Below are 24,232 nucleotides of genomic sequence, written 5' to 3' on the forward strand. Positions count from 1 at the left end.
GCCACTGGACCCTCCATGGTGCCCTCCTGTGGGGTCAGAACCCCTCTGGACAGGATCTGCACTCTACTAGAACAAGGGTCCTCAAACTAAGTCCCCACAGGCCACTTTTTTTTTTTTTTTTTTGGTTTTTGGTCCACACCCGATGGTGCTTATGGCTTATTCCTAGCTCTGCACTCAGACATCGCTCATGGCAGGCTCCAGGAACCATATTGAACCCGGGTCTTTCCTGGGTCGGACATGTGCGAGGCAAGTGCCTTGCCGCTGTGCGCCTTGCCGCTGTGCTTTCTCTCTGGACCCTACTCATATATATTTTTGGGGGGATCACACCCAGTGACGCTCAGGGGTTACTCCTGGGGGACCATATGGGATGCCAGGGGATCGAAATGCAGTCCATTCTAGGTTAGTGTGTGCAAGGCAAATGCCCTACTGACTGTGCCACCACTCCGGCCTCCCTGCTCATATATATATATATGTGTGTGTGTGTGTGTGTGTGTGTGTGTGTGTTTTGAAACAATGGCACCCTTCATCGGTTTGAGGGACAGTGAACTGTTCTCCTGTTTAAAAAGTTTGAGGACCCCTGGTCTAGAAAATCGTTAGATGTGACAGAGCCCCCATCTGAGCCCCATCCTACCCACTGGACCATAACTTTGACTGGGATTATGCTTAGTGGCTGTGAGCACCTAAAGCTCTGGCCCTGCTGCCCACCAGCCCACAGGTGCCTGGGGCCCTCATCGGCTGCCCCTTCTATAATTCCCATCCCATCCTGCACACTTTTGTTACGTCCCACTCCCAAGGCTGGCCACCCCTGGGATCCCTCCTGCCCATTGAGCCACCCCTTCCCACAGACCAGCACCATGGACCGGAAGTGGCCTCCCCGCACCCTCCTTGGGGGCTGCGCCCTCCTCGTCCTCGCCACTGCCACTGCTACCCTGCTGGCACACCTGTTACTCTGGGACTTTGCTGAGAACCCTCGAGAGCTCAGTGATGTCTCCGGGGCCCCGGAGGGCAGAGAGGGTGCTCAGCACCTGCCCCGGAGGCCCCGGAGTCCACTCGCTCCTGACCAGTGCGACATCGAACCTGCCAGCCGCATGGACTGTGCACCCAACGGGGAAATCTCAGAGCAGCAGTGCAAGGCCCGGAACTGCTGCTACATGCCCTCGGGGCAGCCCAGGGGCACAGGCCTAGGCCAGCCCTGGTGCTTTTACCCTCGCAAATACCAGAGCTACAAGCTGGAAGACCTCAATGCCACGACGACAGGCTACAGGGCGACCCTGACACGTGCCTCTGCCTCCATCTACCCCAAGGACATTATGACGTTGCAACTGGATGTGATGATGGAGACTGAGGGCCGCCTGCACTTCACGGTGGGCAGGGGAAGAGTGGAGCCCTGTGCCCAGGAGGGGTGATCTGGGCATGACCCACTATTGGAGGCCGTGATTGCACAGAGGGGTTATGTCCTCCCCAAGAGTCCTAGTGGAAGGTTCTAGAGGAGGCGGGACTGGAGGGGACAGATATTAGGTCACAAATGAAAAGGAAGAAGGGGAGGCACCCATTAGGACCGAGGAACATGTCTGGCATAGCAGGTCTATGGGAGGTCACTGGCTTGTTACCTGGGACACAAGTTCAGTACCACACACACCATTCAGCCGTCTGGGTCTGAACACAGGAAGCCACGTCAGGGAAGCACTGTCTGCCCGTTCATCCCTCCCAAGGCCACACTGCAGGGACCCGGACTGGCCTGTGCCCTACAGCACAAGAGGAGGCAGGTGGGGGGGGGGTACAGCAACCCGACATCAGAGATCTCAAGGCACCGCCTTGTCTTCTAGATCAAAGACCCCAAGAACAAACGCTACGAGGTCCCTTTGAAGACTCCCTGTGTTGACAAGCGGGCACAGGCCCCGCTCTACCAAGTGGAGTTTTCCCGAGACCCATTTGGGGTGATTGTCCGCCGACAGATGGACAGCCGGGTGCTGTGAGTGCCCTTAGGGGTCTCAGGCCCCTCCCCTAAGAGCCCTCCCCCTGGGAGGCTTTGGATGTTCAGGGGACACTGAGGAGACTGGGGAATCGCTGGCTCCAGGGCTGCTGGGGTGTCGAGGAGGCAGCACAGTGCAGCTGTGACCAGTAGACTGGAGTCCTAGGCCCCTCATCTGCCCCATCACCCCAATCTGGCTCAGCCGTCACCTCCCCACACCCAGCTCCCGAAGCAGCCCCACTGTGCTTCGCCCACAGGCTGAACACCACGGTGGCCCCGCTCATCTTCGCCGACCAGTACCTGCAGTTGTCCACCACGCTGCCCTCCCGCTACGTCCTGGGCCTGGCTGAGCACCTGGCCCCCCTGATCCTCAGCACCGACTGGACCCGGGTCACGATGTGGAACCGGGACTTGGCCCCCACGGTGAGGCCCGGCCGGCTGGGGGTGGGAGGAGTCCGAGGACTGAGACCAAGGCTCAAGCCCGTGTGCCGTGTCCCAGCCCGGCCAGAACCTGTACGGCTCGCACCCCTTCTACATGGTGCTGGAGGAAGGCGGCCTGGCGCACGGGGTCTTCCTGCTGAACAGCAACGCCATGGGTGAGCCCCGCGCACAGCAAGGCTCCACGCGCTCAGGCCCCGCCCCTGCCGCCCAGCTAGGTCCTCCGAGTCCACCCCATGAGGTCCCACCCCCATGCATCCACCTGCTGAGACCATGGCCACTCGCCTCCGCCCTCTGGGCCCACCCACCAACTTCTCCACCTGAGGCCCCGCCTCGGAGGCCCCGCCCCCTTGGGGGGACACTCCCAGAAGCTGGCCAGGGCTTGGCACTCCCAGTACCTGGCCACTCCCCCAAGCGCAACCGCATCCCTGCCCCTCCTAGCCCAGCCCCTGCAAGTCATGTCCCGCCCCGGTGGTGCCCATCATCTGCTCTCTGTGCTGCCCCTGATCCCCTCTGCCCCTCCCCAGACGTGGACCTGCAGCCCAGCCCGGCCCTCACCTGGCGGTCCACCGGTGGGATCCTGGACATGTACGTCTTCCTGGGCCCAGAGCCCAAGAGCGTGGTGCGGCAGTACCTGGAGGTTGTGGGTAGGTGCCCCCCAACCCGCTCCTGTCCGTTGCCATAGGCCTCGCCCCTACCCACCCACCCACCCACACACCCGCTGCGGGACCCCCTTGGCTGGCAGGCTTCCCCTTCATGCCGCCCTACTGGGGCCTGGGCTTCCACCTGTGCCGCTGGGGCTACACGTCCAGCGACATGACCCGCCAGGCGGTGGCCAACATGACCAGAGCCGGCTTTCCCCTGGTGAGTGGATGGGACTGGCGGGCTGGTGGGGCGGAGGGGAAGGTGCGGGCAAGGCTGAGCCCCTGCCTGGCCACAGGACACCCAGTGGAACGACCTGGACTACACTGATGGCGGCAAAGACTTCACCTTCAACCAGAAGGGATTCGGGGACCTGCCGGCCATGGTGGAGGAGCTGCACCAGAGTGGCCGACACTATGTGATGATCGTGGTATGGAGTCTTTCTTCTTTCGGGATTGTGGTGATCCAGACCCGCAACACAAATTATGGGATGTTGCTGGCACTCAGCACCAGGAAGATGGAGTGTGGGGTGTGGCCAAACAGGAAGATGCATGTTTGCAGGCTGTGGTTTCTAGTGCTGGCTATCCTGGCTTATTCTCCTCGAAAAGAATGTGTGTGTGTGTGTGGGGGTGTAATTGGAACCATAGTACAGGAGGACATTTGTTTGCCTTATATGCAGCCAAAACCTACATTTAATCCTGGCGCCCCATATCTCCTAAATTTTGCTAGGAATTATCACTGAGCCAGGAATAATCCCTCCTTTGACCTAAAAAGAAAATGGGAAAAAAAAAATTTGCACCCGGAACTCAGCCCAAGGCCCTGAGTTCAACTCCTTAGCACCACCTGTCACCACACTGGCCCAAGAGTGGGCTCTGGTATTCCAAGCATCACTGAGGAAGCTGCAGTTACAAATCAATAATCGTATAGAAGCATATGGGGATAGGGAGGTGGCTCAAGGCTGGAGCACCTGGGGGCCGCCTTCGAGGCCCTGAGCCTAGAGTTCAGTGCTCCACAAGAACAATCCAAGTGAAAGTTCCTTTATCATGGGGCTGAGTGTGAGCACTTTGGGTAGGGTGTTAGCTTTGCACTCACAGCTGGCCTGGCTCCATTCCTGGTATCTGATACAGTCTGCCAGGCACAGTCAGGAATAATTCTTGAGTGCAGAGCCAGAAGTAAGCCCTGAGTATGTTCAGGTGTGATCCAAAAAAACAAAATATTAAAAAAAAAATTAAAATTAAAAATATATATATATATATTAAAGTGGCTGCATAGCTCAGAGAGAAAAGGTGGGACTTGCCTGCAGCTGTCTTGGTCTGGCCTTCTGGCAGGCCCAGCGTCCTCACTCTCCCCTAGGACCCAGCCATCAGCAGCACCCAGTGCCCAGGAACTTACCGGCCCTATGACGAGGGGCTCCGGAGAGGCGTCTTCATCACCAATGAGACAAATCAGCCACTAATGGGCAAGGTAGAGGGGTGCAGGCTGCCCTCCCCCATGAAGTCAGGGGTTCCTGGCTATTCCTGGCTTTCCTAGGTGCTAGACACCTGGCCCCTGTGTCAGCTCCTTCCAGAACCTTCCCAGCTGGGGGCACTTTGGGAAATATGGTGCCCCAGGAGCCTGTGTAATGGGGGTTCTGCATGTCCACTTCCGGCCTCCCTGCAGGTGTGGCCTGGACTCACTGCTTTCCCGGACTTCACCAACCCAGCCACCGTTACCTGGTGGGAGGACATGGTGGCCGAGTTCCATGACCAGGTGCCCCTGGACGGCATGTGGATTGTGAGTGTGGCTCCGCCCGGCTCCTCGCCCCTGGTCCTGGCCAGGGTACCCACGCTGGCCTCTCCCACAGGACATGAACGAACCGTCCAACTTCCTGCCAGGATCCGTGGATGGCTGCCCTGACAATGAGCTGGAGAACCCACCCTATGTGCCAGGTAAGCCTTGTGCCCTTGCTTGGTCAGCTTCTGCTGGAAATCGAGGGACACCTTCCATGGTGCCAACTGGCTAAAGAGAGATTCCCCATGGGACACTGCTCAGCCCTAGGAAGGGCATCCAGGGCGGGATGTAGCTCACGAAGGGTGGGAGAGGTCTGTAGCTGTAGGGCCAGTTCAGTCCTCGGGAAAGTGAAGAAAAGGGGGCCTAACCCTGAGTTGCAAAGGTGGCAAAGAAGGAAGCATCTTCAGAGTGCCTGTGGGCTGCTGTGGGTATCTCATGGAATGGGACCCTCTGGAACTGTGATCTCCACTTCCAGGTGTGAAGGGCGGAACCCTGCGAGCTGCCACCATCTGTGCCTCCAGTCACCAGTTCCTGTCCACCCACTACAACCTGCACAACCTGTATGGACTGAGTGAGGCCATGGTGTCGCAGAGGTAAGCCCGCCAGTTCCTGGGCACCTACCTACCTGGCTGTGTGCGCACATGAGTCTGCGCCTAGATGCGTGAGCATGCGCACAAATGCGTGTATACATGCTGCTGGCCTGTGTGTAAACCTGCCTCCTTGCACACCTGTGTGCTTGGGTACATGGGCACATGTGCAGGTGTGAGCGCCTGGGTTCTTGCATCTGCCTCAGTGCTGCCCAGGTACATACTTACCTGCCTGTGGGCAGGGGAAGGGCCCATGGCCGGTGGTGGGGAGTGGGGAGACCTGGGCAGACCTAGCTCTGTCCCTTTGGGAAGGGTCATTGCCCTTCTGGCCTCTCCCTTCCAGTGCCCTGGTGAAGGCCCGAAAGAAGCGCCCCTTTATAATTTCGCGCTCGACCTTCGCCGGACACGGCCACTACGCTGGCCACTGGACAGGGGACGTGTGGAGCACATGGGAGCAGCTCGCCTATTCCATCCCTGGTGGGTTTGAGGCTGGCCGGCCTGGAGGACTCGTGTGGGGGACTCATGGAGGGTGGGGAGCGGGGGCAGCAGCCTCTGGAGGACCTGCATACCTCTTTTTGTCTCCCCTGGTGGCCGTCTGTATTGTAGGTAAGGGCCCTGCTCCGGGGACCCCTGGGTTCAAGGCTCAAGCCGCGCAACGTCAGAGCTGCTGAACCCCAAAAGCACCTGCTTGGCCCGAACCCTTCCTTGGGGCACCAGTGTCTGGTGTGGGGCCCTGTCCTCCCCAGAGATCCCTCAGGAGTGGGTCCTGAGCTATGCCTGCTGGCTGAGTCTGAGGGTGCCATCACCAGCAGGGCACAGAGCCCCAGGGTGGGAATGGCTGCTTCCCAGGTACCAGGGCCTGGAAGCATGATGCCAGTGTTCTGCTACATAGCCGTGGGCTGGGCCTAGAATCGGAACAGACATTTTCTCAGCACAGGTCACTGAGCTCTCAAGTTACCAAGTGCCACCAATAGCACTGAGACAGAGCAAGGGGCCTGAGTTAGGAAGTTCAGGTCTGGATGGGGCTCTGAGATGAGGGGAGGGAACCCACCAGGACGCAGAGCTTTGTGGGGGGATGAGTTCGGGGGCAGTCACCCGGTTAGGACTGGAGAGTGGCCATTGCTGAGACCAGGTGCTAACGAGGCCTGGCCAGTGGGTGGCCCAGGGACTGGGGGCGCAAGCAGCCTGAGGCTGAGGCTGCCCCTTCCTCCAGAGGTCCTGCTGTTCAACGTCCTGGGCGTGCCCCTGGTCGGGGCGGACATCTGCGGCTTCAATGGCGACACCAACGAGGAGCTGTGCGTGCGCTGGATGCAGCTGGGCGCCTTCTACCCCTTCATGCGCAACCACAACAGCATCACCAGCACAGTAGGGCGCCAGAGTGCGGAGTGGGGGGTCAGGGAGCAGCAGGGGGCGGAGGCACTGATGCATGGAGGGGGCTGCACGGAGCTGCGGGTCAGGCCCGAGCCATCGCCTTCTCCCTCAGCCGCAGGAGCCGTACCGGTTCAGCGAGGAGGCGCAGCACGCCATGAAGAAGGCCTTGCGCCTGCGCTACGCGCTGCTGCCCTTCCTCTACTCGCTTTTCTACCGCGCGCACGTCCAGGGCGACACCGTGGCCCGCGCGCTGCTCCTGGAGTGAGTGCGCGGGAAGGGCCGGCGCGATGGACACGCCCCTTCCGGGGAAGGGCACGCCCCGCGCACCACCACGGTCCAATCCGGACCCTGCATCGTCCTCATGCCCCGCCTTTTCCGGCACAGGCCCCTCCCTGGCAGGCAACGATACCTTTATCCCCGCCCCATAAGGCCCCACCTCTTGTTCCCTGAAAGGACACGGACCCGCCTCTTTATCCTTCAATCATTATTTAGCCCCGCCCACACTCTGCCCAGGCCCCTCCTCCTAGCCAATAAGGCCCCTCCCAGATAGGCTCCTCCCCTCCCGACTCGGGCCCCGCCCCTTCCCGTAGCTGGGCCGGGCTGTGCTGGGATGACCCCCTTGGCTCTTGGCTCTCCCACTCACTGTGGGAGCCTCAGCTCAGCTGGACCAGCCTGGGGGACCCCGCAGAGACCCCCATAAGGATCCTGCAGAAGCAATCCGGAGAGGGTTCGGGGCTCCAGTGGCGTATGGTGCTGCTGCAGAGCCCGATCCCAGGGTTAGCTTGGGGTGATGGTCTCCCCTCTGAACAGGACTCCTAAGGAGCTGACACTGCTCAGCCAGGGGCCAGGGAGTCCCTCCTGCTAGCCCTAGAGCAGCCAAGCGTCAGCCCAGCCCACAACGCCATTCACCCAGGAAACCTTCGCCTGGGCCCACCTGCCAGGCCCTGGGCCCACCTCCCCACAAGGCTGGGCTGCCTTTCCAGTGCCCTCCACCCCAGCCCACTGACCCCTAGGGCCTTCCTTCCAGGTTCCCCCAGGACCCCACCACCTGGACCGTGGACCGCCAGCTCCTCTGGGGAGCGGCCCTGCTCATCACCCCCGTGCTGGAGCCAGGGAAGACGGAAGTGACCGGCTACTTCCCGGCCGGCACGTGGTACGAGCTGCACTCGGTGAGTCCCTGCCTCACATCATGGCCCTGTAGGTGGCTCAAGCTCAGCCCGGGAATAGGGCAGGGTGGTTGACGCCCGCCCCTGAACGTATCATATCCCTGCAGGTGCCCCTGGAAGCCACTGACAGCCTTTCACCTCAACATCCGGCACCCCGTGATTTTACTGTCCACAGCCAGGGCCAGTGGGTGACCCTGCCGGCGCCCTTGGACACCATCAATGTCCACCTGCGGGAGGGGCATATCATCCCCCTGCAGGTAGGGAAAGGGATGGGCACCACCTTGGGGCCAGGTAGGAGCACATCCAGGACCCAAGTGCTATCTATGGCCAAGGGGGCACTGGGAACGGGGAGGCCTCCCCTGTGTAGGCGCCTACTGTGCCATCCCACAGGAGACAGTCAGTACAGTGCCTGCCTGGCCCCACCCCTACACGCCCACTGCCCTCTGCAGGGTCTTGGCCTCACCACCACGGAGACGCGCCAGCAGCCCCTGACCCTGGTTGTGGGCCTCACCTCCAGCGGGGAGGCCCAAGGGGAGCTGTACTGGGACGACGGAGACAGTTTGGGGGTGCTGGAGAGCGGTGCCTACTCGCTGGTGGGCTTCTGGGCCAGGAACGTGAGTCTGGGCCTAAGGCTGTGATCCTGGTGGGGGTGGCAGGCAGAAAAGGGAGGCCCCAGCGCTGACCTGCCCTGTTGTGTGGCCAGAACTCCGTCGGGAACACACCAGGGCACGTCAGCAGTGAGGGTGCTGACCTGCGGCTGAGCAGGATCACGGTACTGGGTGTGCCAAAGGCCCCCCAGCAGGTGCTGTCCAATGGCGTCCCCATCTCCGACTTCACCTACAGCTTCCAAACCAAGGTAAGGCTGTCCCTCACCCCAGGCTGGGGAAAGGGTGAGGGTGAGTGTGAGTGTCGGGCATTGTGTGGCCATCACTCCCATGGACACTTGGAAGATGACTGATGGTACATGTCTAGACCCTGCAGGTTCACGTGGAGCTGCCTATGATGAGCAAGTTTCTTGTGAACTGGAGCTGATTTGGCCCTGGGGCACTTGGCTGTGCCCAGCATGCAGACCTCATGCCCAGAATGCCCCTCTCTGCTGCAGTCTCCTCCCAGGATTTGTTGTTTCTACTTCTGGGGTAGGGCGTCCCCCAAACTAAGCTGCTGTTACGGTGACATGGGAGGACAGAGCAGGTCTCAGCCCAGTATGTATCTCGGTGCAGGGGCGGTGTGTGTCCCTTTTGGGGTGCTGACCGGCGACAGGGAGCCTGGTGGTGTGTAAGATATCTCTAAGCAAGGCCTGACTCAGGAGAAGCCAGATTCAGGGCCCAAGAAACTTCCCTTTTAAGTGCAATTACTTGAATAAATTCATCCCGATCATGCACAGCCCCCAGAATTTGGGGGGTGAATTCATCCCCAGCCATGCTGAGGCAGCTCCCCATCATCCTGGCACTAGTCTTGCCCACAGCTGCTTCAGCACAAGCATCATGCCCTGGGCTTGGGGACCTGTCACCTTCACAGCCCTCGTGTCTGTCAGAATTACATGGTCTCTGTGTCGAGAACCTCCTGCAGCTGGTGGCCCAGCAGACCCGCCAAAAGCACCCACACACAGGTGGCCAACAACGACCATCAAGTGTTCCTTTTGTTTGTTTGTTTGTTTTGGGGCCACACCCAGTAGCACTCAGGGGTTACTCCAAGCTCTGCACTCAGAAGTTGCTCCTGACAGGCTTGGATCATATGGGATGCTGGGAATAGGGCCCGATCTGTCCTGAGTTGGCCACGTGCAAGGCAAATGCCTTACCACTGTACTATTACTCTGGCACCCCGCTATTTGTTACTGTCCCGCCCTGGGGCCCTGGACAGTCCCAGCATTGAGGCACCAGCCCCTGGAGAAGCAGCTGAGCCTTATGACAGTCGAACATCCCGAGTTCTGGGAGGCTCTGCTCAAGGTCCGCCAGGCCTTCACCCACCCATGGCTGGTGCCATGGCCCTCCTAGGACGGGGCCTGAGTCCTGAAAACCAGGTCCCCCATGGAGAAGACCCAGCAAGATGTCGGAGTTTGTTTGGGGCACTGGTGTGTTTTAGGGAGCCTGCCAGCCTCTGGTGGGTCCCTGTGTCTTCATGAGTAAAAAGAAAGTGTGGGAGCAGGAGGCTGGTAGATTGGCCTCCATGACCCAAAGGTGCCACTGCATACCCACCACCTAGCTCACCAGATAACCCTGGATTAGGGGAGATAATGCCATCAGAGTTGGTACCATCCGGAGACCCTCTTTCTCCCTGGATCACCCACTGACCTATCCTCAACTAACACCCCAGTTTCTGAGCTGAGACCCCCTTCCCTGTGTGAAAGGAAACTAGTCAACAAGATTACCTCACTTTCTAACTCTTCAGCAGAAAATTAAAAGGGTTTTCTGAGACAGGGAGAAGGAAATGCTCGTTTATTCCAAAAACACTTCAGAAATACAAAACCAGAGAGAGTTGACCCTGAGTCAGATGCACCCCTTCCTCTGGGGTGACCGCTGCTTGCTTTCAGGTGGGACAGACCCTCCTGGCCCAGATGTCCAGAGAGAAATAGATAATTATTCCCTGGCACCTGGCCTGTGAGCATATTCCCTGCCTCCTGTTGTGTATGTAAACATTTCAATGATGTTAATGACCCTAGCCTGATCGTGATTGTGCCCTACCCTAGGGTGTGACCTGGCATTCTGCTCCCACCCTAGGGTGGTACCTGATTCTGCTCCCACCCTTGGGTGGTACCTGATTCTGGGAGGTAACAGCAAGGGTCTGTGGAAGGCAGAAGGCTTTTTGGCTGGAACTGATGCTGAGGCTTTGGGCTTCAGTCTTGTCCACCGAATAAAGCCATTATTTCCACAAGCCTGACTGTCTGCGAGCTGTTTACCCGACACTTCACCTCAGAACCGCCAGATGAACTGGGTGGCAGAGGCGTGCTCTGAGCTGGAGGGGAAAGACCTCATCCTCCATCCCTCCATCAGTCAACCCCATCAAGGGCTGACTTGCAACAGCCTCCTTTCAGGAGGCTGGAGGGGAGAAATGGCCAACTTGTATGTACTCAGGTTTTACTCCTGGCTCGGTCCTCAGGGATTGCTCCTGGCGGTGCTCAGGGACACTTTGAGGTGCGAGGGGTGAAGGTGACCGAAGCCAGCTAGCTAGACCACAGCAAAGTATCACCTGCTGGGGTTCACTTTTTAAACATACTTGCTTTGGGACACACACTTTCCCTGATGGGAGAAACTCAACCAAACCCCACTTTTCTGGCTATTGTTCCAGTGGAGAGCTCTGGTTCGGGGCCTCTAAAGATTGAAGAAATAACTGTCAGAAGCAGATGCTCCTGGAAAGCGAAAACAAGCAGGCAGGCTGGCAGGCAGAAAACCTGCCAGGTCTCAGAAGGGTTCCCAAGGGGACAGGACCAGGGGCCTTGCCCGCCCCTTTTCATGCCTGCCTAGGCTGGACACCCGACAAACTTTGAACCTTGAACCTTGTCCTTTAGCCTGCTGCCCAGGGTCCCCTGGCCCAGCTGCCCAGAGAGAAGTGGGGTAGCCGCTGGCTACCGCTTGGCACCTGGCCTCTGAGCACATGCATTCCTTCCCTGCCCCTTCTCTGCCCGCACCTGCCCCTACCGACGTCGCAGAATGCAATTCTCCACCGGTGACTTCCAGCGGCTCTTCCAGGCTGCCTGCGCGGGGTGCGCCCGTGAGCGGAACCCTCCAGGAACACGAAGGCGAGAGGTGAAGCGTGGCAGGCATCCTGGCAGATGAGACAGATGGAGGCCGCGCCTGTCACCGCCCAGGGCTCTGCTCGACCGGCCGCCAGGGGGCGCGCGGCTGCAGGAGACGCCGTGCCGTCACGTGATCGGGGAGCTCCGCCCCCAACCAGAGTGGGCGGGGCCTGCGGGCCGCTAGGCGCGACCCTGACAGGTCCGGCAGAGAGCGCGTGCGCGGAGTGAGTGGCTGGACCACGCGGAGCCAGCGCTGGATTGGCATCGCAGGATCCGCATCGCAGCAGACGGGGGTCTGTCTTTCGGGCTCAGGCGGACGAGGCGGGTCTTCCCTGCCCAGTGCCGGCACCGGCCTCCAAAGACCCTGGACAGGGCCAGAGAGATAAGCAGGGCGGTGGGGCATTTGCCTTGCACTTGGCAGACCCAGTGCAAGCGACAGATGGTGGTTCGAATCCCCGTCATCCCATAGGGTCCCCCGAGCCTGCCGGGAGCGACTTCTGAGCCAGAGTCAGGAGTAACCCCTCGAGCGTCTCAGGGTGTGATCCAAAACCAAAAAAAAAAAAAAAAAAGACCCCCGGACAGGCTGGGCGGGGAGTGCTACTTGGCTGCAGAAGGGGCCGGATCGATCAGGGTCTATGGGTGATCGATCATGATCGACGGAGAAGTGGGGCGCAGTGTCCCGGCCCCGGAATCTCGCGTTCCAACCGCTGCAGGCCAGGGCGTGCGAGGGGGAAACAGAGGTGCCAGCTCCCCCCGGGCAGGGGGCGCGAGGGCCACCGTGCTGGACCCCTGCTCAGCAGCACCCATGACCTCCAGGCCTATGTCCAGGGTCTTGCAGGGTCCTTCAGGGGTTTGCAATTGCTGGGTCCTGGAGAAGGGGGCCCTGCGGCGCCCATTAGATTTATTGCTATAGAACCTGCCCTGCCAGGTCCTATCCTGCTTCACAGAGTCCCACAGGTCTCTGCTGGGACAGGGAGTGGGAGGCCCAGGAAGAAGGCTTCTACTAGCTGCCCTTCTGAGTAATTTGTCCCAGGGCAAAGCTGCCGGAGTCTGACATGTTCTACCCAAAGTCTGAGCCCAAGGACTGGGGGAGGTCACGAACGGCCATATTCAACCTGGTCTTGGTGGGAGCTAACTGGGGACCTGGGGGCACTGCAGGCCGTGTCAGACCTGAACTGTTGGGCCCTAGCTTCCTCCTGGGTTGGGCAGGACTCAGCAGCGCACCCTTTGGCCCCCTCTGCTGCGGCCCTGGCCTTGCTCTAGTTTGGGGCTACAAACCAGCAGCTTCACTGGATTCCTTTGACCTAGGGCTCCCAGACTCTCCTTAACCAAATATCACCCCTGCTCAGCTCATGCTTCACCAGACATGCATTCTGGGCAACCTGCCAGCCACTGGAACCTACACAGTTCTGGAGAGGAACACTTCTCTATCTAGAACAGGCGTCCTCAAACTTTGGCCTGTGACCCACATTCAGCCTGCCAAGGACATTCATGCGGCCCGCCAGATGTTTTTTGCTGCTGCTGCCTGTCCTGCTTAGCTGCTCATTCATCCTGGGCAGAAGTGCCCAGGTGTGGGATGTGCACCATGCTCTCCAACTCTCCTCTCTGTCTCTAGATTCTTCCTCTCAGTTTTGGCAGGAGTCCTCAACCTAGGACCCCATGGGCCACTACTGTTCATCATTTCATTTTATAAAACAATTGTCCGACTCCAACGGTTAGGAACTGTAAATTGACCCCTGTATAAAATGTTCGAGGAAACTCTGGTCTAGAACACATTTAGATAGGATTGGAATAAGAAAGGAGATACAGGAACCCATCTGAGCCCCATCGCCCCCATTGGACCAGAACCTTGACCAGGATTGTGTTCAGTGGCTGTGAGAAACCTCCGTCTCTGGCCTCTAACCCACCCACAGGTGTTTGGGGCCCTCATGGGCTGCCCTTCCACAACTCCCATCCCGTCCTGCACAGCTTGTGGTATCACCCACCCCCAGGACTGAGATGGGGCACCCCTGGAATCCCCTCCTGCCCACTCAGCTACTTCTTCCCACACAGACCCAGCACCATGGACCGGAAGTGGCCTCCCCGCACCCTCCTTGGGGGCTGCACCCTGCTCGTCCTCGCCGCTGCCACTGCTACCCTGCTGGCACACCTGTTGCTCTGGGACTTTGCTGAGAACCCTCGAGAGCTCGGTGATGTCTCCGGGGCCCCGGAGGGCAGAGACGGTGCTCAGCACCTGCCCCGGAGGCCCCGGAGTCCACTCGCTCCTGACCAGTGCGACATCGAACCTGCCAGCCGCATGGACTGTGCACCCAACGGGGAAATCTCAGAGCAGCAGTGCAAGGCCCGGAACTGCTGCTACATGCCCTCGGGGCAGCCCAGGGGCACAGGTCTAGGCCAACCCTGGTGCTTTTACCCTCGCAAATACCAGAGCTACAAGCTGGAAGACCTCAATGCCACGACGACAGGCTACAGGGCGACCCTGACACGCGCCTCTGCCTCCATCTTCCCCAAGGACATCATGGCGTTGCAACTGGATGTGATGATGGAGACCGAGGGCCGCCTGCACTTCACGGTGGGCAGAGGAGGAGGGTGGGCCCTATGCCCAGGAGGACTGAGCCCGGCATGACCCATTGTCGGAAGCTGTGACCACATGGAGGGGTTATGCCCTCCCCAGGATTCCCAGTGGAAGGTTCTGGAAATAATTTAACCGGGACAGGGGGAGGGGCAGAGCTTAAGTCTCAAATAAATAGGAAGAAGGGGGAACAGTCCAGACTTTCAAGAAACTCATTAGCACCCAGGGACATGTCTGGCATAGCAGGTCTGTCCTAAGTCTCTGCCTTGTTACCTGGGACACAGGTTTGGTTCCGCACACACCACTCAGGTGCCAGGCCAGGAAGCCACATTAGGGAAGCACTGTCTGCCTGTTCATCCCTCCCAGGGCCACACTGCAGGGACCCAGACTGGCCTGTGCCCTACAACACCAGAGGGGGCAGGTGGAGGGGTGCAGCAACCCACCATCAGAGCTCTCAAGGCACCGACTTGTTTTCTAGATCAAAGACCCCAAGAACAAACGTTACGAGGTCCCTTTGAAGACTCCCCGTGTCGACAGGTGGGCAGAGGCCCCTCTCTACAAAGTGGAGTTTTCCAGAGACCCATTTGGGGTGATCGTCCGCCGGCAGAGGAACAGCCGGGTGCTGTGAGTGTCCGTGGGGGTGGACAGTCCTGTGCTGTGAATGTCCCACAAGCAGAATATGCTCTTGAGCCTCCGTGTGGGGACCTCTGGGACACCCCATTGGGGGTCTCTCAGGCCCCTAAGAGCCCTTCTGACATCCAGCCCTGGGAGGCTCTGGGCACTCAGGGGACACTGAGGACACTGGGGGGAATCGGTGGCTCCAAGGCTGCTGGAATTTCGAGGGGACAGCTCGGAGGAACTGTGACCAGCAGGCCGGGCCCTCATCTGCACCGATCACCCCAATCTGGCTCAGCCGTCACCTTCCCACACCCAGCTCCCGAAGCAGCCCCACTGTGCTTGCCCACAGGCTGAACACCACGGTGGCCCCGCTCATCTTCGCCGACCAGTACCTGCAGCTGTCCACCACTCTGCCCTCCCGCTACGTTCTGGGCCTGGCCGAGCACCTGGCCCCCCTGATCCTCAGCACCAACTGGACCCGGGTCACACTGTGGAACCGGGACTCGGCACCCACGGTGAGGCCCGGCCGGCTGGGGGTGGGAGGAGTCTGAGGACTGAGACCAAGGCTCAAGCCCGTGTGCCGTGTCCCAGCCCGGCCACAACCTGTACGGCTCGCACCCCTTCTACATGGTGCTGGAGGAAGGCGGCCTGGCGCACGGGGTCTTCCTGCTGAACAGCAACGCCATGGGTGAGCCCCGCGCACAGCAAGGCTCCACGCGCTCAGGCCCCGCCCCTGCCGCCCAGCTAGGTCCTCCGAGTCCACCCCATGAGGTCCCACCCCCATGCAGCCACCTGCTGAGACCATGGCCACTCGCCTCCGCCCTCTGGGCCCACCCACCAACTTCTCCACCTGAGGCCCCGCCTCGGAGGCCCCGCCCCCTTGGGGGGACACTCCCAGAAGCTGGCCAGGGCTTGGCACTTCCAGTACCTGGCCACTTCCCCAAGCGCAACTGCATCCCTGCCCCTCCAGCCCAGCCCCTGCAAGTCATGTCCCGCCCCGGTGGTGCCCATCATCTGCTCTCTGTGCTGCCCCTGATCCCCTCTGCCCCTCCCCAGACGTGGACCTGCAGCCCAGCCCGGCCCTCACCTGGCGGTCCACCGGTGGGATCCTGGACATGTATGTCTTCCTGGGCCCAGAGCCCAAGAGCGTGGTGCGGCAGTACCTGGAGGTTGTGGGTAGGTGCCCCCCAACCCGCTCCTGTCCGTTGCCATAGGCCTCGCCCCTACCCACCCACCCACCCACACACCCGCTGTGGGACCCCCTTGGCTCGCAGGCTTCCCCTTCATGCCACCCTACTGGGGCCTGGGCTTCCACCTGTGCCGCTGGGGCTACATGTCCAGCAACATGACCCTCCAGGCGGTGGCCAACATGACCAGAGCCGGCTTTCCCCTGGTGAGTGGATGGGACTGGCAGGCTGGTGGGGTGGAGGGGAAGGTGCGGGCAAGGCTGAGCCCCTGCCTGGCCACAGGACACCCAGTGGAACGACCTGGACTACACTGATGGCGGCAAAGACTTCACCTTCAACCAGAAGGGATTCGGGGACCTGCCAGCCATGGTGGAGGAGCTGCACCAGAGCGGCCGGCACTACATGATGCTTGTGGTACATGATGCTCGTGATACGGGAGGTGCTTTCTGGTGTTGGCTGTCCTGGCATGCAGCATAGGGGCAGTCAGGTCGGCTTGTTCTCTTTGAAAATAATTTGGGGGTAATGAACCATTAATACGAGGGTGTGTGTTTGCCTTATATGCAGCTACATTTAATCCTGGCGCCCCATCTCGTCTCCCAAATTTTGCCACGTATAATCCCTGATATAACCTAAAAACCAAAAGAAGAAAATGGGAAAAAGAAAATAAACGTGGGGGCCGGGCGGTGGCGCTGGAGGTAAGGTGCCTGCCTTGCCTGCGCTAGCCTAGGACGGACCGAGGTTCGATCCCCCGGCATCCCATATGGTCCCCCAAGAAGCCAGGAGCAACTTCTGAGCGCATAGCCAGGAGTAACCCCTGAGCGTCACAGGATGTGGCCCAAAAACCAAAAAAAAAAAAAGAAAAAAAAAAGAAAATAAACGTGGACAGGAACTTATCCCAAGGCTCTGAGTTTAAACCCTGAGCACTACTTGTCAGCACAATGGCCCAAAGAGTGGCGTCGGGCCCCCAAGCATCAGAGGCACCAGCAGTTAGTCAATAATCCTAAAGAAGCATATGGGATGGGGGAGGTGGCTCAGGACTGAAGAGCATGGGGGTGCCTTCGAGGCCCTGAGTTCTGTCTCCCAAAAAGCCCAAGTGAAAGCACCTGTACCATGGGGCTGAAGTGTGAGCTCTGCGGGGAGGGTACTGGGCTTGCACACAACTGATGCTTCAATCCCTGGCATCTTAAAGTCTACCAGGCACAGGCAGGAATAATTCCTGTGTGCAGTCAGAAATAAGCCCTGAGCATCCTCAGGTGTGACCCAAAACCAAAAAACATTTTAATAAAAAAGTGAGTGGTGGTGTAAAAGGTAAGGCTCCTGCCTTGCACGCACTAACCTAGGACTGACCATGGTTCGATCCCCCGGCGTCCCATATGGACCCCAAACCAGGAGCAATTTCTAAGCACATAGCTAGGAGTAACCCTAGCATCACCTGGTGTGGCCCACAAAAACAAAACAAGAAAAAGTGGAGCTTGCTCTTCAGGCTGAAGAGCTGAGAAAGGCTGGGACTAGCCAGTAGCTGTCTCTCACTGCCCTAGAACCCAGGCATCGGCATTTCCCAGCACCCAGGAAGCTACCGGCCCTATGACGAGGGGCTCCGGAGAGGTGTCTTCATCACCAATGAGACCAACCAGCTGCTAATTGGCAAGGTAGAGGGGCGCAGGTCGAGGACCCACCCCCCCCCCAGAGCAGTCAGGTGTCCTTAGCTGTTCCCACCTCTCATGGGTGCTAGAGACCCGGTCCCAGCATCAGCTCCTTCCAGAACCTTCCCAGCTGGAGACTTTGGGGAATATGTTCCTCTAGATGAAGGGGAGGCTGAACCCCCCAGGAACTTGTGTAATGGGGGTTCTGCATGTCCACCTCCTGCCTCCCTGCAGGTATGGCCCAGACTCACTGCCTTTCCTGACTTCACCAACCCAGCCACCGTTGCCTGGTGGGAGGACATGGTGGCTGAGTTCCATGACCGGGTGCCCCTGGATGGCATGTGGCTCGTAAGTGTGGCTCTGCCCAGCTCCTCGCCCCTGTTCCTGGCCAGGGCATCCACTCTGGCCTCTCCTATAGGACATGAACGAACCGTCCAACTTCGTGCCAGGCTCCGTGGACGGCTGCCCGAACAATGAGCTGGAGAACCCACCTTATGTGCCCCGTAAGCCCTTCATCCTTGCCTGGTCAGCGGAGAGGTCCCCATGGGGCACTGAGCCTCAGCCCTGGGAACAGCATCCTAGGCAGGATGAGGCTCAGGAAGGGTGGGAGAGGTGTGTGGCTGCAGGGCCTGGCTCAGTCCTCGGGAAGTGGAGAAAAGGGCCCTACCCTAAGTTGCAAACGTTGCAAGGAATGGAGAAGCCTTCAGAGTGCCTAGTGGACACCCTGCTCAGTGGGGCCCTTAGGAACTGTGATTCCCCACTTCCAGAGGTGATGGGCAAGACCCTGCGGTCTACCACCATCTGTGCCTCCAGCCGCCAGTTCCTTTCCACGCACTACAACCTGCACAACCTGTACGGACTGGGTCATGCCATGGCGTCGAACAGGTGAGCCTACCAGTCCTCGGGCCCCTGCCCACCTGGCTATGTATACACAGGAGTAAGTGCCCTTGTGCGTGCCCTTGTACGTGCTGTCTCCTATGCGTGCTCATGCCTCCCTGCACGCCTGTGTGCATGGGTCTGTAGGTGTGTGTGCAGATGACTCAGTACTGCCCAGCTATGTACATGTTTCCAGGCAGGGGGACGGCCCATGGCTGGTGGTGTGGAGCAGGGAAGCCTGGGCCGACCCAGCTCTGCCCTCACTGCTGAGCCAGATGGGCTCTGCCACTCTGGGAAGGGTCATTGCCCTTCTGGACTCTCCCTACCAGTGCCCTGGTGAAGGCCCGAAAGAAGCGACCCTTCGTGATTTCACGCTCGACCTTCGCCGGCCACGGCCACTACGCTGGCCACTGGACAGGGGACGTGTGGAGCAAATGGGAACAGCTTGCCTATTCCATCCCTGGTGGGTGCGAGGCTGGCCAGCCTGGGGGATTCGTGGAGGGTGGGGAGCGGGGGCAGCAGCCATTGGAGGACATGCATACCTCTTTTTGTCTCCCCTGGTGGCCATCCGTATTGTAGGAAAGGGCTCTGCTTCGGGTGCTCCGGGGTTCAAGGCTCAAGCCACGCAGCGTCAGAGCTGCTGAACCCCAAAAGCATCCTGCTTGGCCCAACCGTTCCTTGGGGCACCAGTGTCTGGTATAGGGCTCTGTCCCGTCCAGAGTTCCCTAGGAAGTGGGTCCTGAGCTAAGCCTACTGGCTGAGTCTAAGGGTGCCATCACCAGAAGGGTAGAGCCCTAGGAAGGGACAGGCAGCCTCCCAGGTGCCAGGGCCTGGAGGCATGATGCCAGTGTTGTGCCACATAGCCGTGGGCTGGGCCTAGAATCGGAACAGGGACATTTTCTCAAGGTCACTGAGCTCTGAAGTTACCACGTGCCACAAGTGGCACTGAGAGCAAGAATAACTCCCAGGGACTTGGGTTAGGAGGCCCAGGTCTGAATGGGGCCTCTGAGATGAGGGAGGGAACCCACCAGGACGCAGAGCTTTGCGGAGGGGCAGGAGGGTGGATCGGGGACAGTCACCCCACCCCGCCAGCCATGACTGGGAGGGCCATCTTTGCTGAGACCAGGTATTAATGGGACCCCGCCGGTGGGTGGCCCAGGAAAAGGGGGGCGCAGGCAGCCTGAGGCTGAGGCTGCCCCTTCCTCCAGAGGTCCTGCTGTTCAACGTCCTGGGCGTGCCCCTGGTCGGGGCGGACATCTGCGGCTTCTTTGGCGACACCAACGAGGAGCTGTGCGTGCGCTGGATGCAGCTGGGCGCCTTCTACCCCTTCATGCGCAACCACAACTTCCTCAGTAGCATAGTAGGGGCGCCAGGTTGCGGAGTGGGGGGTCAGGGAGCTGCAGGGGACGGGTGGAGGCACTGATGCATGGAGCTGGTGGAGGCACTGATGCATGGGGCGGGGGCTGCACGAGCTGCGGGTCAGGCCCGAGCCATCGCCTTCTCCCCGCAGCCGCAGGAGCCGTACCGGTTCAGCGAGGAGGCGCAGCGCGCCATGAAGAAGGCCTTGCGCCTGCGCTACGCGCTGCTGCCCTTCCTCTACTCGCTCTTCCACCGCGCGCACGTCCAGGGCGACACCGTGGCCCGCGCGCTGCTCCTGGAGTGAGTGCGCGGGAAGGGCCGGCGCGGTGGCCACGCCCCCTTCCGGGAGAGGCCACGCCCCCGCGCACTACGGTCCAATACGAGCCCTGCACCGGCACCATGTCCCGCCTCTGCCGGCACAAGATCCGCCTCTTACCTCCCGCTCCTTAGCCTGGCCCGCTCCTTCGACATTTATTATTCATCCACGCCCATCCATGCAGCGTGGTCCAGCCCGCTGCTTACCCCTACCCCTGGCGTTGGGGCCCGGCCCCGCTCCTCCCAGGCCCGGGGCCACCTTCGCCCCCATGTCAGTCCTGACCTGGATTCACCGGCACAACAGTGCGCCCCATGCCGGCTCCTTAGCCCTTTAACGGGCGCCTGTCCCGCCCCTTCCGGTCCAAGTCCCACCTCTTAGTCCCTGAAAAGACAAGGATTTGCCGCTTCGGCCTTCAATCATCACTCAGTCCCGCCCCACACTCATCCTAAGCCCCGCCCCTCTCCATAACACCCCGCCCCTTCTGGGTTCAGGCCCCGCCCCTCCCCGCAGCTGGGCCGGGCTGTGCTGGGATGACCCCATTGCCTCTTGGCTCCCCCAATCATTGTTGGAGCCTCAGCTCAGCTGGACCAGCTTGGGGACCCCCGTGGGGACCCTGCGGAAGCAATCCGGAAAGGGTTCTAGGCTCCCGGGCAAGTGGCGCTGCTGCAGAGCCCAATTCTAGGATTACCTTGGGGTGATGGTCTCCCCTCTGAATAGGACCCCTAAGGGTCAGCCAGGGGTCCCTCCTGCTAGCTCCTAGAGCAGCTCCTGGTGCCAAGCGTCAGCCCAAGTCACAACTCCATTCACCCAGGAAACCCTCGCCTGGACCCACCTGCGCCCTCCCCACAGGACAGCCTGGGCTGCTTTTCTATGGCCCCCCAGCCCACTGACCCCTAGGGCCTTCCTTCCAGGTTCCCCCAGGACCCCACCACCTGGACCGTGGACCGCCAGCTCCTCTGGGGAGCGGCCCTGCTCATCACCCCCGTGCTGGAGCCAGGGAAGACGGAAGTGACCGGCTACTTCCCGGCTGGCACGTGGTACGAGCTGCACTCGGTGAGTCCCTGCCCCACATCATGGCCCTATAAGTGGCTCAAGCTCAGCCCGGGGATAGGGCAGGGTGGGTGATGCCCTCGAACACATCATGTCCTTGCAGATGCCCCTGGAAGCCACTGACAGCCTTTCGCCTCAACATCCGGCACCCCGTGATTTTACCGTCCACAGCCAGGGCCAGTGGGTGACCCTGCCGGCGCCCTTGGACACCATCAATGTCCACCTGCGGGAGGGGCATATCATTCCTCTGCAGGTAGGGAGAGGGATGGACACCACCTTGGGTTTTGCCACGATTGTCCCCCAGGTAGGGGCACTTCCAGGACCCCAGTGCCATGGTCTAGGGGTCACTGGAAACGGGGAGGTCTCCGCACAGCGCTGTCCCGCAATCGAGGTCAGTACAGTGGCTATAGTGCCTGTCAGGCCCCACCGCTGCACACCCACTGCCCTCTGCAGGGTCCTGGCCTCACCACCACGGAGACACGCAAGCAGCCCTTGACCCTGGTTGTGGGCCTCACCTCGAGCGGGAAGGCCCAAGGGGAGCTGTACTGGGACGACGGGGACAGTCTGGGGACACTGGAGAGCGGTGCCTACACGCTGGTGGGCTTCTGGGCCAGGAACGTGAGTCTGGGGCCTAAGGCCATGACCCCGGGCGGGAGTGGCAGGCAGAGGAGAGGAGGCCCCACGCACCGACCTACCCTGTCATGTGGCCAGAACACCATCGGGAACATGCCAGGGCACGTCAGCAGTGAGGGTGCGGGCCTGCGGCTGAGCAGAGTCACCGTCTTGGGCGTGCCAAAGGCTCCCCAGAATGTGTTCTCCAACGGCGTCCCCATCTCCGACTTCACCTACAGCCCCGAAACCAAGGCAAGGCTGCCCCTCACCCCAGACTAGGGCATGGGTGAGGGTGGGTGTCAGGCACCTCGTGGGCATCACCCCCGGGGACACTTGGCAAATGGCTGATGGCCCGTGTCTCCAGACCCTACAGGTGCCCGTGGTTCTGCCTGTGACAGTCAAGTTTCTTGTGAGCTGGAGCTGATGGCGCCCTGGGGCACCTGGCTGTGCCCAACGTGTGGACTCTTGAGAGTGCCCCCCTCTGCCAAAGCCTCCTCCTGCCTCCTGGGATTTGTTGTTTCTACCCCAGGGGTAGGGCGTCCCCAACCTACGCTGCTGTGACGGTGAGGTGGGAGGCCAGGGCAGGACTCAGCCAAGTATGTATCTTGGATCAGGGGTGGTGTGTGTCCCTGTTGGGGTACTGATGAGGGACGGGGAGCCTGGTGCTGTGTACGATATCTCTAAGCAAGGTTTGACCCGGGAGAAGCCAGATTCAAGACCCAGGAAACTTCCCTGTAAGTGCAAGTATTTCAATAAATTCATCCCGGTCATGTGCAGTCCCCAGGATTTGGTGGCGTGGATTCATCCCCAGTCAAGCTGAGGCAGCTCCCCCATCAGTCTGGCCCTGGCCTTGACCATGGCTGCTTTACACAAGCATCACGTCCTGGTTTGGGGATCTATCAAGTTCATAGCCCTGGCGTCTGTCTGTCAGACTTACATGACGTGTCGAGAACCTCCTGCAGCTGGTGGGCCAACAGTCCTGCCAAAAAGCATCCACAGGTGGCCTAGAAGGACTGCTATGTTGTTTTAATATATTCATTAAAGAGTCCTAGAGTTGGTATGGGGATGGTAAGGTCTTTCTGGACTCGACCCAGCTCCCACAGCCCCTATGGCCCGGCCAGTCTGAAGGTGGCAAGGTGAGGGCAGAGAGATTCACAAGGCAGTCGGATGAAGTACCAGGAGTCAGCCAGCTTTATTTCACAGTCCCTTCCACCATGCACACACCCCCACATGGCCTCCATACTAAGCCTTTTCCCAGCAGCTACTTCCCTACTCCTGGCTCTCTCGGCCTCTGTCTCCCTTTCTGCTGCCTTTTCCAGGCTTCCTAACTGGCTTCCAGGCTGACCAACTCCCTTTGCTGATGCTACTGCTGCTGAATCTGTTGCTGAATTGCTGATACAGAATCTCTCGGTTGAATCTCGCTGTTGATTCTCTCTTATGCCTCTAACTCTCCTTCTGAATCCCGTTCTCCCCCCAAGTCAGCCACCCATTCCATGTGTGGGTAGTTCTAATCATTCAGGTGGGAAAAATAAGAAGTTGGGGAGGGGGATATCCACGATACTAAGTGTTTTTGTGTTTGTTTGGGGGGGTCACACCTCACAGCGCTCAGGGGTTACTCCTGGCAGGCTCGGGGGACCCGACAGGAATGTAAATCACCCGTCCTTCTGCATGCAAGGCAATTGTCCTATCCCATGCTATCTCTCAGGCCCCCTTTTTGCTTTTTTGCTTTTTGGGTAGCACCCAGCTGCACTCAGGGATTACTCTTGGTTCTGCGCTCAGAAGTCGATTCTGAAAGGCTCGAGGACCATATGGGATGCTGGGAATAGAACCTGAGTCCATCCTGGGTTGGCCACATGCAATGGTGCAAGGCAAACACCTTAACCACTGTACTTTCACTCCAACCTTCGCTATGTGCTCCTGTCCTGCCCTGGGGTCCTGGACAGGCCCAGCCTTGAGCACCAGTGCCTAGAGAAGCAGCTGGGCCTTATGACAGTCAAACATCCTGAGTTATGGGAGGCTCTGCTGAAAATCGCCCAAACTCACAGGACGCTTGTGCCCTGGCCCTCCTAGGATGGGGCTGAGTCCTGAAAACCAAGTCCCCCATAGAGAAGAACCAGCAAGAGGTCGGGTTTGTTTGGGGCACTGATGGGTTTTAGGGAGCCTGCCAGCCTCATGGTGGGTCCCTGCATCTCCATGAGTAAAAAGGAAGTGTGGGAGCAGGAGGCTGGTAGATTGACTTCCATGGTGCAAAGGGACCACTGCACACCCACCACCTAGCTCACCAGGTAACCCAGGTATGGGGGACAGGACCATCAGAAGT

General features: G+C 59.8%; 1 protein-coding gene across 2 annotated transcripts; it reads left to right on the plus strand.

The window, feature by feature from the left end:
• The first annotated feature begins 770 nt into the window (after positions 1-770).
• Positions 771-22,639, plus strand: GAA (alpha glucosidase). 2 transcript variants are annotated; one of them, XM_049777133.1, is made up of 19 exons: positions 771-1,364; positions 1,827-1,972; positions 2,230-2,395; positions 2,472-2,568; positions 2,938-3,057; positions 3,156-3,274; positions 3,351-3,482; positions 4,406-4,516; positions 4,712-4,825; positions 4,896-4,980; positions 5,298-5,415; positions 5,753-5,886; positions 6,623-6,774; positions 6,893-7,041; positions 7,808-7,949; positions 8,054-8,203; positions 8,396-8,560; positions 8,650-8,802; positions 22,277-22,639. In XM_049777133.1, the coding sequence occupies exons 1-19, from the start codon at positions 855-857 to the stop codon at positions 22,334-22,336; spliced, it is 2,823 nt and encodes a 940-aa protein (XP_049633090.1). In that variant the 5' UTR covers positions 771-854; the 3' UTR covers positions 22,337-22,639. The 2 variants fall into 2 exon arrangements, with proteins under 2 accessions (XP_049633090.1, XP_049633099.1); XM_049777142.1 differs by lacking the exons at positions 771-1,364; positions 1,827-1,972; positions 2,230-2,395; ... (13 more) ...; positions 8,396-8,560; positions 8,650-8,802 and adding exons at positions 13,736-14,251; positions 14,730-14,875; positions 15,219-15,384; ... (13 more) ...; positions 21,754-21,918; positions 22,012-22,164.
• The last annotated feature ends 1,593 nt before the right edge of the window (positions 22,640-24,232 follow it).

Source organism: Suncus etruscus, chromosome 1, assembly GCF_024139225.1.
Source record: "Suncus etruscus isolate mSunEtr1 chromosome 1, mSunEtr1.pri.cur, whole genome shotgun sequence".
Taxonomy (NCBI): domain Eukaryota; kingdom Metazoa; phylum Chordata; class Mammalia; order Eulipotyphla; family Soricidae; genus Suncus; species Suncus etruscus.

Coding starts and splice junctions, on each gene's coding strand:
- GAA (XM_049777133.1), top strand. CDS start 855: ATGGACCGGAAGTGGCCTCCCCGCACCCTCCTTGGGGGCTGCGCCCTC. Junction 3,058..3,155: donor GCAGTACCTGGAGGTTGTGG/GTAGGTGCCCCC, acceptor CTTGGCTGGCAG/GCTTCCCCTTCATGCCGCCC. Junction 5,887..6,622: donor GCTCGCCTATTCCATCCCTG/GTGGGTTTGAGG, acceptor CCCTTCCTCCAG/AGGTCCTGCTGTTCAACGTC.